This window comes from Rhinoderma darwinii, chromosome 2 (assembly GCF_050947455.1).
Source record: "Rhinoderma darwinii isolate aRhiDar2 chromosome 2, aRhiDar2.hap1, whole genome shotgun sequence".
In the NCBI taxonomy this organism is placed as follows: Eukaryota; Metazoa; Chordata; class Amphibia; order Anura; family Rhinodermatidae; genus Rhinoderma; species Rhinoderma darwinii.
In genome coordinates, this window is record NC_134688.1 from 30,282,806 (window position 1) to 30,298,116 (window position 15,311).

The 15,311-nt window shown below is 39.5% G+C and overlaps 1 protein-coding gene across 3 annotated transcripts in view; it reads left to right on the plus strand.

Moving 5' to 3' along the window:
* CNTN5 (contactin 5) overlaps positions 1–15,311 on the plus strand; it is a 1,298,632-nt gene that overhangs the window by 1,210,194 nt on the left and 73,127 nt on the right. For all 3 annotated transcript variants that reach the window (XM_075851517.1, XM_075851516.1, XM_075851518.1), the window contains one exon: positions 8,850–8,999. In XM_075851517.1, the coding sequence (XP_075707632.1) occupies positions 8,850–8,999 (150 nt within the window). The remainder of the gene's footprint in view (positions 1–8,849; positions 9,000–15,311) is intronic.

The following is a 15,311-nucleotide window of genomic DNA, read 5'->3' on the forward strand; positions in this document are numbered from 1 at the left end:
CTTGATTAATATCTTATGGTGGATCTGTCAGCGAAATATTCTGGAAGGACAGTATATTACAGCTACAGTTCCGTACTCCTTTTATCCAAAATAGAAAAAAAATATTTGTGCTGTTCGGGTAACAGGAGCGATAAAAGAATATAGCGGACTTATAGTTATCAGTCCACTGTATACATGAGGGAATTCTCCCCCCGCCTCTCCCCGCAGTGAGTGACAGGCTGCTGTGTATATGCCTACACTGCGGAGACGGGTAGGGGGAGTACTCTCTTGATGAATACATCAAACTCCTAACTATAACTCAGTTGTATTTTATCATTGCTAACCAAGCGGTACAACATTATTTTGTACTGTTTTGGATAATAGGTGTACAGACCTGTAACTGTAATATGCTGCTTTTTCATTGTGCCGCATATTAATTTAACAAATCCACTTTAATACTTTTTTTTAACTTTATTGAATTAAAAGGGTGTTAAAAGCAGGAAGAGCTTTTCTCTAAAAACAGATGAGCACAGCCGGTCCCGCTCCTAGAACCCCCAACAATCAGCGGTTACTGCCCAGGGGAGCATTGTCCAGCCACATTCTCCTGCAGCAACATCAAGACTTGCTCCATCACATGTTTTATAGGGGTATTCTCCTATAGAATCATTGCTATATGTATGTGGTAGGAAGAAAGTTAACAACAGCAATCATAAGACTTCATTGTAAAATACAGAATATGCCCTACTCTCAACTGAGAACCAAATGTACTACACCTTTAAAGTCACTCCACTTTCCTTTTTTAGGGTGGAAAAAAATCAGTGTTGATTGATTTAATAGCATATCTGCTGATTAATTTCTTAATATATCCTTATAGCAATGGAAAGAATTGTATTCGGCACACTCTTAGAAAGGTAAAGTGAATTTTGTTTAGATTTGTTTGATTTTTTTTTATCGTGATGCCAGTGACTATATGTGCAACGTTTCGGTCGTTAGACCTTCATCGGGCACTAGAGAGACATATACATGTAATTTAGTATAATGTAAAGATACCATAAACAAATACAGGATGTATAGACAATGCAAAATCTAGTGTATAGTAGGACATAGTATCGTATCAATCTGTCATAATATGTTGGTAAAATCCACATGGCGCTCATCATCACTAATTTTCTACGTACCGACATTTCCACACTTACATGGCGACATAGGAGACTGCATCTTCCGACTTCTAGGAAACGCCACCTCTGACGATGCTCAGTGCGTCCATGTGCGTTCCACGCCTCCTTCCTAATCCTCTTAGTGGAACGCACGGCCATCTTGCCATGCGCTTCATTGCGCACGCGCCAACGCACACTATGACGTCGGCGCATACACCGGAGTGGCAACACTGCGGTCTGCCCCTGTATATAAAAATATTCACTACGGACAGGGATAACTAGCGCCATTGAAAGCGGCAAGCCGCCATTATTTACAGAGCGCCAGCTTCGTGAAAAAAGTCCCGGGTATGTTATGCTGTTGTTATTATGGATCTTGTTATTATTCACCATACTTATGACTATCCAGCCTTATGCCCCATTGGTCACCCTGTAGATTTCACCAACATATTATGACAGATTGATACGATACTATGTCCTACTATACACTAGATGTTGCATTGTCTACTTGCTTCCTAAACTACAACTTAGATACAGAAAATACAACGAGTTGATGTCCTACACTGTCACATGATGCTAGATACTGTTCCTTCCTTTTTTATATTACCCAATATTGTACATATCTCTGTTTTGTACAAACCTTTTGCAATGTATTTCAAATGTTTAATACTATACATCCTGCATTTGTTTATGGTATCTTTACATTATACTAAATTACATGTATATGTCTCTCTAGTGGCCAATGAAGGTCTAACGACTGAAACGTTGCACAAATAGCCACTGGCATCACGATAAAAAAAATCCAAAAAATCTAAATAAAATTCACTTTACCTTTCTAAGAGGGTGCCGAATACAATTCTTTCCATTCCTTCAACTGGGTTGGGACCCTATTCTGAGCACCTGAGAAAAACTAGTGCTGTCTGAACAACTCCACACGGATATCTTTATAGCAGTTAGAGATCTATTTTTCTGATACAGAGCTCCAAATGCCCTGCATAGATATAGTGTTATATGATACAATTCTAGATACCTGCAGTCGCCACTAGAGGGAGCTTGAGAGATTACTGCATACTGGCTTGATAAATGATATAATTTTGCCTTCATCACCCACCACTAGGGGGAGTTAACATATTTATTTTGAAAGCTAATACTGAACTCAATGGGAGCTGAATACATTTGTATGTAGTGAGCTTCACCTAGTAGCGGCTACAGAGCCAAGGCAAGCAGGGTAAGCAGTTAAGTGTGGGGCATCTCCTACCACTTGCCCACCCTAGCAGTCATCTGCCCTGCCTCTATGATAGACATACTACTGAGAATTGTTATATTCCAGTGGAGTTTCCCTTTAACCAGTTTTGTTTTCCATTCTGGGGGGGGGGGGGGTATTCAAGCCTAAAACACCATGCCACTGCCATATTATTTTTAACTAATAAATAAAAAATTGCCCACATGTCCTTTACTCCGTCTTTACCCATTTTTCATTAGTATTTATTTTATAAATCAATTTTTCATCATGGCTCCGATTTTACCAATAGAAATAGAAGTAGGCCACAAGTAAAAGTTTTGTTTTTTTTTTTCGTTTTTTTTCTTCTATTCATCTTGTGGCTAACCTAATGAGAATGAATTGCTCGAGCAAGGCTTACTACCAGTGCCCAGAAGAAAATTAATTGCATAACCTCCATACAGTATCTGCAGCTCCAATTCTTCCCCGTCTTTTGATAGGATACAATAGCAGATGGTTAACAAGAATCCCCTGTAGGGATGTAGAGAGATGGAGCTGGCATGGCTATTTTTTAAGAAGTAGACATGCATCATTATATAAGGAATTTTAACGTATCATTAGAATAAAGCTTCTTGACGGTACGATAAGCAAAGCAAAATGCTTACCCAAATTGGAGCTAGATGACGCCAGCTAAAAATTGCAAAGTCCATATCTAATTTGCAGTCACACTTTATTATAAGTATTATAAGTATTATTAGGATGTTACATGTATAACAATGACATCTATCCCAAACCTTCAAGGTTTTCTGCTTTCATCATTTCCATTGAGGGGCATGAAAACCTTGATCTGTCTATGGACATCCAATGTAAATGTAGGTCAAGTCATATTTATAGAAAACTTTGAAAGATGAACTGGGATAGCGGCATAGAATAGATTCTCTACTCTGACAAGCTGACAATTTATTTGGAAAATTATTAGCAGAAGGTCAACTCAAAAAAATTGTACGCAGATTGTCTAAAAATACAGAAAAAAAGGAGGTAAAGGGGTTTTCTACTACCAGAGAACTGATGACCTATCCACAGGATAGGTCATCAGTATATGATCGGTGCAGGTTCAATGTTCAGGATCGGTGCGGGTCCGATATTTACTTGAATAGAAAATGAACTGAGGGACTGCAGCTCAGCCGCTATTCCGTGACAGGAGCCATCTGCTTCTGGCATGGACGTCCGGTGCCTGGAGGCAGCCGGAACAGTTGATCAGTGTGGGGTCCGGGTGTTGGACCCGCACCGATCATAGACTGATGACCTATACGGTGGATAGGTCATCAGTTGTCCTGTAGTGGGAAAACCCCTTTAACAGGCACTTATTCCCTTTATTAGAGAAGAACTGTTTATGAAAGAGAAGGTATTAGGTTTTCTCAAGAAAGAATCTTCACCCCTTAACGACCAGGCCATGTTTGGCCTTAATGACAAAGGATTATATTTAGTTTTTTCACTGTCGCATTCTAAGCGTCATAACTGTTTTATTTTTCCATGGACATAGCCGTATAAGGGCTTGTTTTTTCCGGGACGAGTTGTATTTTTCAATTGCACCATTTTTGGATGCATATGATATATTGATTAACTTTTAATAACTTTATTTTAGGGGGGAATTTAAAATAAACAGCTATTACAGCATTGTTTTTTGCGTTTTAAATTTACGCTGTTCACTATGCGGTATAAATAACATGTTACCTTTACGCTATGAGTCGGCACGATTACGGGGATACCAAATATGTAAAGATTTTATATGTTTTCCTACGTTTGTACAATAAAATCCCTTTTTTTTTCTTTAAATTACTTGTTTTTGTATCGCCGCATGCCAAGAGCCGAAACTTTTTTATTTTTCCGTCGATGTAGCCGTGTGTGGGCTCGGTTTTTGCGGGACAAGGTGTAGCTTTCATTGGTACTATTTTGGGGTACATGGGACTTATTGATTAACTTTTATTTTATTTTTTGGGGGGGAATGGAATTTTTTTTTATTTTGCTCTTGCTTTTTGTGTTGTTTTTAGACGCCGCTTTAATTAATGTGTTAATTGCATCATTCAAGTCCCTACAGTGATACCATTTATGTGTTTGTTTTTGGTTTTTTTTACCCTTTTTCCACTTTTTACAGAATTTTTATTTTTATTTTATTTTGACTTTTTTTGGGGGGGTTTTCCCCATAAGCTTTATTTAACTGTTTTACATTTTTGCGTTGAAACAACGGACTTGTGAACGGCCCCATTGAATTACATAATTCCGTGTGAATAAGGCCTAAATGTTTTCCCTCAAGGCTATATATCAATCTGCTCAGCTCCTTTTGCCCTTTTACGTGCTGCCTATAGTTTGGACAACATGTACCATATGACTGGTCCCCTTTAAGTGAACAAACTGGATTAAAAATATATAATAAAAATAAATCCACCCAAACCTCACATAAGGGATACCATGACTACAATTCAACAACATCCAATTTTGCGCTTAAAAAATGTGCTAGAAATGTCACATGATCATCGTGCTACTCTTAGCATGTGACTCTATAATAGTAATAATTGACTCTTAACAGGTGCAGTTGTCTTTGTGCTGCTCAAGTGTTACATGACCAGACTTCTGCGGCCAGAAAACATTGTGAAGTCAAAGTCCAAACTTTAAGATGTCTTTTATCTCTGGAAGCATCAGTATGCCTAGATTCATTATGAGAAGTTTTAGCTCGACAGCCTGACCTACATAAACCACACATCTATTTTACTGTTACTTCTAAGGTGTGAGTGATGTGGAAATCAAGCTCAAAATGTAAAGTGTATCTGCAGCCAAAAATGAAAATGGATCTGTGCTCCTAAACCCTTATGTCCAGCAATTGTGTGCACTCTTTTTCTTGAAAACTCAAATATTTTGCTCTAGACTATTGGCAACCATATTAGCTTATTTTTCTGTCGTCCGGTCACCAAGAGGCTCCTCCCCCTCTTTACTGTCTTAATGGAGTATCCTACAATATTGATGGCCTATCCTTTTGGAGTAGGTCTGATTAAAAGGGCCTTAACACCTTCATTGTTTATCAGGCACAGCGCCATACATTTGGTAGAGGCTGTTCCTGGTATTGCAGCTTACTGCAGGTAAGTCTCATTCAAGTGCAATACCAGACACAGCCACTACCAAATGTACAGCGCTGTGGCTAGTAAACAATGAAGGTTACCCTCAGTCAGCTGATTGGCAAGGGTGTCTGGAGTTGGACCCCTAACGATCGGACATTGATGGCCTATCCTTTGGATGGGGGACTGACTGAAGTGGCTGTAGCACTTTAATTTGTTATCAGGCAGATCACCATACATTTGGTAGTGGCTGTACGTGGTATTGCAGGTCACTGCAGCTCAGTCCCATTTAAGTGCAATACAAGACACAGCCACTACTAAATGTATAGTGCTAAACCTAGTTAACAGTGAAGGCTACCTTAAATCAGTTGATAGGCCAGAGATGGACCCTCACCGATCCGACATTGATGGCCTATCCTTTAGATGGGGGATTGATGGAGGGGGCTAAAGTGCTTTTATTGGTTATCAGACTCAGCACCATACATTTGGTAGTAGCTGTACATGATATTGCAGTTCAGTCCCATTCAAGTGCTATACCAATAACATCCACTAACAAATGTATGGCGCTGTGCCTAGTTAACAATGAAGGGTACCTTCAGTCAGTTGATCGGCAAAGGTGCCCGGAGTCGGACCCCCACCTAACTGACATTGATAGCCAATCCTAAGGATAATCCATCAATATTATAGACCCAGAAAACTCCTTTAAAATGGGTCTGTCTCATGACACCAGCACGTTAAGACTCACCCACGCAATGGCATATGTGGTCAATTTCATGAAGGTTTAAAATCAAACCAGCAATCAATATAGATGTAAAAATACAATTTCATTATATTTGAGATGGGTTATTTCATTTTTAGTTTGTGGGATCCCCGGAGTAAAAGGGGGGATTTCTGCAGTGGCCACCCATGATTGGCTTACATCACTGGGGCAACCAATTTGTCAGTGCTTCTGTAGAGGAAATGACGCATTGCAGGGGGCCCACTAAAATCAATGACTACTGCTTTTAATGAATTCATCTGATGCAAGCTTAAGGGGGTATTCCGAATATTGGAATTGAAAGGGCATCTATTAAATACATCATAGATGTTTGATAAATTGGTGTCCCACCTCTGGGACTCTTACCTTCGAAAGACTGGGGTCTTGTGCACACTGGCTCAGTGGTTTCTGTAGCTCCCGCTCGACCTTCTCTCTCCTTCTTTCTCCTATTTTTGTACCATTTGGGCAGTTTGCTTGACACAACGGGGGTCACGGGACCTCTATTCTCCCCATAAGTGGAATCTCCAACTATCAGACACTTATGATATATCCTACAGATACACCATGAACGTCAATGGTTGGAATACCTTTTCAACACGATGACTACTATTCGTCTACTGTAAGGAGGGACCAATTATTTTTGTGCTTACCCAGATATGACTAAATATAAAAGTGGAAATGATACCTCATTGGTGGAATATAATATATTACACTGATTCCATATTTTCCTGAGTTATAAGCTTACACTATAATCCAATGCAAATAGCTGCGATCTGAGAAGTGACTTTGGCTTCCCGACTTGTACACCTATTATATTTTTGTGTAAGTAAGCAAATCACTAGCACAGATTTTTTTTCCAAAGCTGTGAAATATTTGTTGCTGTGCTGCTTGGACAATGTTTACAGTGAAGGGTAAAGTTCTTGATCTCAAGCGTACTTTTTATCGCTACCTGAAGCAGTAAATTGCCTATGTATCAACACTTTCAAAATTGGATCACAAGCCCAAATGCCTCCAGCCATCAAGTTCTTAAAGAAAAGGAATAATGTTAGGTTCGTGGAACCCGAAAGGCTTTTTATAAATAACAGAATAGTAAAATGACTGCAGCGCTTTCTCACTTTTATTGCTAAAACTAATATAATCTGTCTGAAATGTAATAACATTTTGTATAAAAACAAAATGTATTAAAAGCACCTCGCTACTTGCCCCTGCTAAGCTTTACTCAGCTCTTTATGGCTTCCTATATTAAAGGCATATTTTACAGGTTGGGAATGTTTTCATGAATATATTTGTAATACTTGTTCTCACTTTTTGAAAAGCTTTAAGTGTTGGAACTGTTTTTTTCTTTTTTGTTTTGTTTTACTCCCTGCATCTGCATAGCTCGAAGCTCTGGAGTCGCCCAATGATAATGTACAAAGCCAAAGATGGTTCTAGGCAAGGACTAAAATAGCACCCCCTCCTCTTTGGCTGGAGAGAGAGCAAGGATGAGAATATATATGTGCCAAAATGCTGCCCTTCGTGGGCATGGTTGCCGCCTGAGGCAAAGTTCTCAGTTTTCCTCATGACAATAAAATCACACTTATTATAGATAAATGTAAAATATTTTAGTAAGAAAACTCTTATACTGAAACCCCATTATCCCTGCACTGCCTCTTTAAAATATTACTGTTTTTTTTTTAATATTGTGGAGAGGCTTTTGAACCCCTTCCGGTACCAGGGCATGGCTTAACTTCACTTTTAATTTTCATAGCTATGTCCAGTGCAAAGGAAAGGCAAAAGTGGAAAATTCCCAGAGTCCTCTAACACTTAGGGGACTCCACCACCCAGTTCTTACCAGGCCTTACTAAACCATCCCAGAACAAGGCATGGAAATTGGAAGAGTACTGCCAACAATATACAGATTTTAATATGTGGTAGAAGAGATAATTATGCACATTTTATTGATATTTTATTGTATTTATTTGCTAGGGGTTGTTAGAAGAAATCTGGTGATGGAGCATGCATGTTTATTGCCATCGTTACATAGTTACATAGTTAGTACGGCTGAAAAAAGATACATGTCCATCAAGTTCAACCAAGGGATGGGAAAAGGGAAGGGAAAAATTTCTACACATCGGAGCTAATATTTTTTTGTTCTAGGAAATTATCTAAGCCTTTTTTAAAGCCATCTACTGTCCCTACTGTGACCAGAATGAGGGGATAAGCAGCTGCCAGATTGGTACTGCTTATCTCTATGGAATTGTCAAAGGGGACCATCCTTTTTGGATATGGGTCAAAGTAAGCATGTACATATTCGGATTTGGTTGAACTTGTTGGACCTATGTCTATATTTCAACCTTATTGGCTATGTAGCTATCTTATGTTTCTATGCTATAAGCATGCTCTGGGGGTGACAGGTGGACAAACCTGCTAATCCCCCACACCCCAGGAAATCAGAATTTTCTATTTATCACTGGTGATGACCAATGGCCGATATGATATTTAAACAATTAATACGGAATGGAAATGTTTATTCATATAATGTGGGACATAATAGAAAATAGTTACAAAGAGAACGATTTGTGTCTGGAGTCGTGAGAATGTGAGTTACTTTGTATATTGTATAATTTTCTGATGTCTCTATAATTTTACAGTTCCTGACACTATTAGTGGAGACATGGAATCAGCCATGGCAGTCGATCTGAACCCCTGGGTGGAATATGAGTTTCGAGTTGTAGCCACTAATAGCATTGGCACCGGAGATCCCAGCATACCATCCCGAGTCATCAGGACTAGTGAAGCAGGTAAAATCAATCAGATCTTGGTCACATATTTCATATTAAAATGATCAATAACTTGATGCAAGCTTTGGAAACACTGGTCTATGGGTTTGACCCTGCTCAGACCATTTTTCTTTTTCAGGTACAACAAAACATTCCTAGAGAAATCTTCCATATTTGCTTTACAATATGTAGGACTCCATTTTTTAATCGCAATAGGGGAATTGGGAATTCCCTTTAATTATGTTTCTTATCGTTCAGAATCCCTGAAGTTCCATGACTAAAGATAAGTTAGAAGGGCCTCAAATCCTTATGCAAAACAGTGGGATTGAGAAAGAATGGACAAAATATGGGCAATTGAACTTTTTATACTTGAGACTTAAAGAGGTTGTCCGCTTTGTACAATTCTATTTTGTTAGAAGGGTCCCCTGATGATAAGCTTGTCATTGGGTGTTCCACTGCTGAGAGCACCAATGATCAGATGTAGAGGAAACAAGTGCTCAATTTTCCTGCAGCTCCATCACAGGCGAAAAAAAGTATTACACAGTTCCAATTTAAATCGGTTGACCATGTGTGTAATGCACAGATGTGCTGGGTCCTCCAGAAAGAGATACTCTCTTCTTAACCATTCTCCATTCTGGCAAATGAGATGAAGGTCTTGAACTGGAAAAGCCCCTCTATAAACTAAAATTTAACTGGAGTCAAAGTCTTTTGAGACTTTGGATATGCAGGAAGTAAAAAGTTCATAAACTTTAAAGATAACCCTGATCTAAGTTGTTAATAAAGGGCAAATATTTTTTTATTTATTCAAAGTATTTACTCTCGTCCTAAAGGTGGCCATGGAATGGTCAAAAAGCTACTGATACCCTTAATATTACTTATGCTACGTTACTGGTTTGAAGAAAGTCCACCATAAAAGGAACTGAATTTCCTTTCAACGATCCAGACAGTAGGGATCTTTTCCAGCACTGCTCTTTGGGAAAAGTAAGCAATGTAGCTCTTATAGGTGACTAACTGTGGCACTAGATAGACGGTTTTCTTTCTTCTAAAGGAGAGCTATTTTGCATAAGAAAGTCCACCAAAACGGAGAAAATGTTACAGGTGAGATGGAATCCCATATTGCCTATGCACATACGAGGTTTGAAGAAGCTATAACGAAACGGCGCTCCTCCGAGGTTTTGTATCATTCCGTGTGTAAGCCGGCTGCCACAACACTGCGATCCCTGGGAGGACGAATCCTCCTTGCGGGTATCAAGTTGAGAATAGAGGAAGTATAGACCTGATGAAGGGAGCAGTTCGGTCCAGAAACGCGTTGTCATTTTAATAAAGTAAACCTTTTCAAGAAAATCATCTCCAAGTGTCATCCTTTCCTACGTACCTGGCGCCGATACCGTAAATTGACATTTTTTCAGCCTTCCTCTATTCTCAGGTTGCCTATGGTCATTTTTATCACCATGAATGCTCAGATTATAGCTCCATCTAGTTGGTATCTGTTGAATTGACCATATTATCTGTACACTAATGGCCCCCAAAGTGTCTAATGAAGAAGCTGCTGAGTTCCAACTGCAGCCAGACGTTGTGTTCCCTTCTTTTTATTATTTCTTCTGCTTTCTATTTAGCACTGCCGGCTGATAGCGTCATTTCAGTCTACATTAGGTTAACCAGATCAGACAATTTATTTGATAATACACAAATAATGGGTATGGTCTGGTAGGAAGTTGGAATAAGGCTTCATTTATAAAAGCCCATCCCAACATTCCATCTTAGATAATTTTTCTATGGGTTCTCACATTCTTTACAGATGGCTTCTTTTCTCATGTCCCATCAATTGCTCCAAAACCTTGTTGATATGCTGATGCAATTTGTCTCGAGTCTGAAGTCATTCAGCGCCACTAAAGGTGCCCATACACATTGGATAAACGTCAGCCGAACCCGGCGATTTCGGCTAGACCAGGCATCCATCACAAATGTGTATGGAGGTGTTTCAAACCTTCCCTGATGGCAGATAGCAGAGAAAAGAAGGATCGAGCATGTTGGATTTTAACATGACTGATCCTTTGTTCTCACAGGAGAGAAGCTGATGCTAGTCGAGTCTGGCAGTGGTTTATTTCCCTCTCCCCATTGAGAACACATGCACGCTCGGCCAAAATTCATGAGTATGGGGGTGGGGTGGGGGGTTCAGGAGAAATAGCTCTTCCGGCTACAGCTATCTAAGGTATATAGCCACCTTTTAGGCTCTATTCACATTTGCTTTAAGGTTTCGTTTGACATAAACTGTACTTTGGGAAATGCTATATGCGCGATAGTATAGTAAAAAATATATAGCACATAGCATACTTTTTTGGGGTTTGGCATATGTCGGCCCCATAGGGTTCTATGAGTCTGTCGGACATTTACTTTATGTAAGAAGAAATTCCCGACATATACGTCAATGGAAACGATAAATTTAATGTGAAAAAAGTCAAGGGAGGAATTTATTAACTTTTCTAGACCAGTTTTCCGGCGTAGAAAGGTCGCAAAAAGGCCTTAAAAAAAGTTTTAACTTTTGGCCTTTTTACCCTGCCTTCGCTTTTTTGAATAAATGGGCTGTGGCTTTCCAAAAGGGGGTAGGAACAAAGCGGCCCGACAAATTTATTATAATTTATACCAGAAAACTTGTGTAAGTTATAGCGGATTTCAGCTTCAGGCTGGTGTAGATTTCCCCCTGTGGGGTGTGACCCCGTACCTGGACCCCGCAATCGGGCTACACTCCCATTGGACAATAAAAAATAAAAAAAACTGTATTCTCAACGCTGCTCTTCTTCCATTTGGATCCCCTCAGGCTCCTTCAGCGTGTTTCGGCTCATACAATGTACGGAAGCTGGGAAGTGTTAGGATGTTGTATGTGACGCAGCATTGATGACATGAGTCATAGCTGAGGGAGCATGAGGGGACCTGGAGGGCAGAAGAGAAGCGATGAGGTGAGTATATAGATGTATGGCGCAGGGTTGTGGTCATTGCACAAATCTCTCCCTAAGCCTTTATTCACATTGGCATCATGCCTTTCATTTTTACTGTATCCATGATGAATATAAGCGACTTGTTATGATCTGTTGCAATCTGTTGCAATCCGTTGGATCTATACAATCAATGGGCATTTTAAATAATGTAAAAAAAATATGTAAAGCCTTGTTCACGCGGTGGTAAAAAAAAAAAAGTGTGCAACCATGTCAGAAACGCTAGCATTTTTGTAAAGTGCTTTTTAAAATACAGGCGTTTTTGACGCATTTTTGTCATGTTTTTTTGGGCGCGCTTTTGGCGCTTTTTTGCGTGTAATTAGGACTCCCATTAACTATGGGAATTTGGCGTACTGCCCTGGCGCTTATTTTTTTTTAAGGGATGCGCAAAAAAAAAAATCGTATGCACTAACCTTGCGCTTTCCCCTTGATGACAATAGGAAGCTTAAATCATGTGTTTTTGATGCGTGTTTCAATGCATTTTAGGCGCCATGTGAACAGGGCCTAAAAATCTTCAATTAGCAATTTAAAAACGTGTTTGTATTTAATGTTATCAGATCAAATCCTGAATCTCTTAATGCAACACGATGTCATGTGCGCTGTTAACGTAGCCGGTATTGTAAGACGGCTCCAGCTCTGCATCTTGCCGGCTTTGACATACTGTTACGGGTGATTACTTCCATGCTTCATCCTGCAGGCACTAACCTCTTCTGGAAGTTAGAGATAATAGCAATAACCATATGGGATGCATATAACATTTACATACATCGGTGAAATGGATGCAGAATAAGGGATCCGGGGAGGAATCTTAATTGCTATTACAAAAGTCAATATGCAATTTATTTTCCCCTTCTCAGACATAGACATAATTGCCGAATGTTTTACTGGGGATGTCATTGCCTTTCTTCAGGTCAATCTAACTATAGGACGAGTATTCCAGCAGCTTCGAATTCAATAAAGATTCAACTCTGCCACCCCTACCCCAGTTTCTTCCTTTTATGTAAGTACGAGTGCCCTTCACAAAAACAGCATCATCTGAATGGAACGGAGAGTGGAAACACAATGTGTAGTCGGCAGCGGGGTCAGATCTCTAAAGGCAGCAAACTGTAGGGCTCGCAGGAAGATTCAACACTCTTTTGCCATCCATTTTTTTGTTGTGGAACAGAAATGATAAAAGTGAGAACAATAGATAACTGTGAACAAAACAACAACCACAACTAAACCAATTCTTTATATAATGGACAGAGTGATAACAAAGTGTATTTACTGACCAATGCTGGACTCATAAAGAACGAGATAGACAGACAGACAGACAGACAGACAGACAGATTAGATAGGACCGCATTATAGTGCTTAATAACTAAACGTTTGACAAACTTCTGACATCTCATAGTTATTAATTTTTGCCACTCAGGACAGAAGAGGCTGGTGTTTGTTTCCCCCTCCATCCTCTTTCCATGACTCCTGGGCCATTCCCCACCCCGTTGTTTGCTAAGAATGCAATTCCTCTGTTCTCACCACCCGGTAATAAACTGGACGGGCCAACCAGAGTTAGGCTTCCCTCTCCAAGAGCCCAATAGCAGCCACATGGTCTGTCTCTATGGTATGTACATCCGTGGTTCCTTTCCATGGGCTCAGAGCCAGTCAACAGTGCCAACCAGTATGTTCTACATTGCCAACCAGTATGTTCTACATTGCCATTTAAATGAACTGAATGACTAAATTAGTGATTGACTAAACATACATTAGATGTACATTACTATATATAGTATATGCAACACCCAGGGAGGTCTCCCCCTTCCTTATGCAGAGAGACAACACATAGTCTCGTGACTTTATGACTAAGGTCATAGTCAAATTGCTCCTTATATCATTACTATTAATCATTTATATAAGCCATCAACAGTCGGGGTGCAATAAATATGCAAATACAGCATACATATTTAGACAGATGCAAATAACTAAGATGGTCGTATTCATGAATATTCATCGAGCTCCATGTGGTGCAGGTCATAAAAAATAAGTGTTACCTCTGCATATATTTCATTTTACAAGCCTCTGTTTGCAGTCTTCAGCAAAGGAGCCCGAACCAATCATGACACTCACATATGCAACTAGAACAGCTCTTTATCTTTACAGCTTGGGTAATTATGGCCCCAACTGTACCTGGACTGGAAAATATGCTGGATATTTATAAATTAATGGCTGTGATAATAATGATTGACATTTATAGGATTTGTGCCATGTGGATGCTGATCGGCAGATGGTGATTACAATAGTGTACCAGACACAGAGCCTGATGAGATAAAGGGAATGTATCATCAGAAAATGTATCATAGAAATCAGGTTTATATTATAAATCTTCTTTTTTGTGACTATCCATATATAAAAAAAAATAGTTCTATTTTTACACGGGTTGTTGTATGCAGCTCACTGCTATGCTTTGCTGTATAGATTCAGATATGGTCAGCAGAGTCATCTCATCATCATCAAAGGGCTGATAGATAACGGCCATTTTGTACTATGAGAGGCATAACATAAAGCAGGATAGTAACACTATATACAGATAAGGCTCTGTATAGGGCTCCATTGTCATTCTATGATTTCTGGCGGAAGGGCTGTACTTCAGCTCTTCCTGGAGACTGTATTTATCTATGGACACTTTTCCGTCCATTAACACTTTTTCATTGCATCTGCCATAAAATACACACATCCTACTACACTACCTATCCAGAAAACATAGGTAGGAAGTGTGTGGCTCTAATATGGCCACCCCAACGGAAGTTTTTAGAAATTAAAAAAAAATATGGCTACATCATAAAAAAAAATAAAGAAAGATAGTATTTCTCTTCTTCATACTAACTTACTAGACATAAGGCCAAATAATCTCCCTAGACAAACATTTCAATGTGACACTGTCATAGGATGTCACCTTTTCAACTAGTCAGTCCAATGCTAAAACTGCCCTGGCAAGTGTTATTATTTTGAGGCAGAGTCCCAAGGGTTCCCATAATGACACAAGTGTAGCATAAAATAGCTCACTAGCACCTTCATGGATGGGATTTTTATTGCTGTGCCAGATATCACCACGCACAATGCCATGGTCTGCCTGGAGAGCTGTAATGGTTCCCTGGAGTAATGGTTTACTCTTCGTACCTGAATGCATAGCGCCAACTGTCAAGTCATCTGGGTAGTATTTGATGGTTTGGATGCGGTCCCTTAATTTAAGTGAATGGAAATTTCAAAGATGTTGTCCCATCAGGACTGGGACCTCCGGTGATGAGCAAGACTGCAGGGAAAATGTGGTATTACACTAAACCTACATTGAAATCAAGTGATC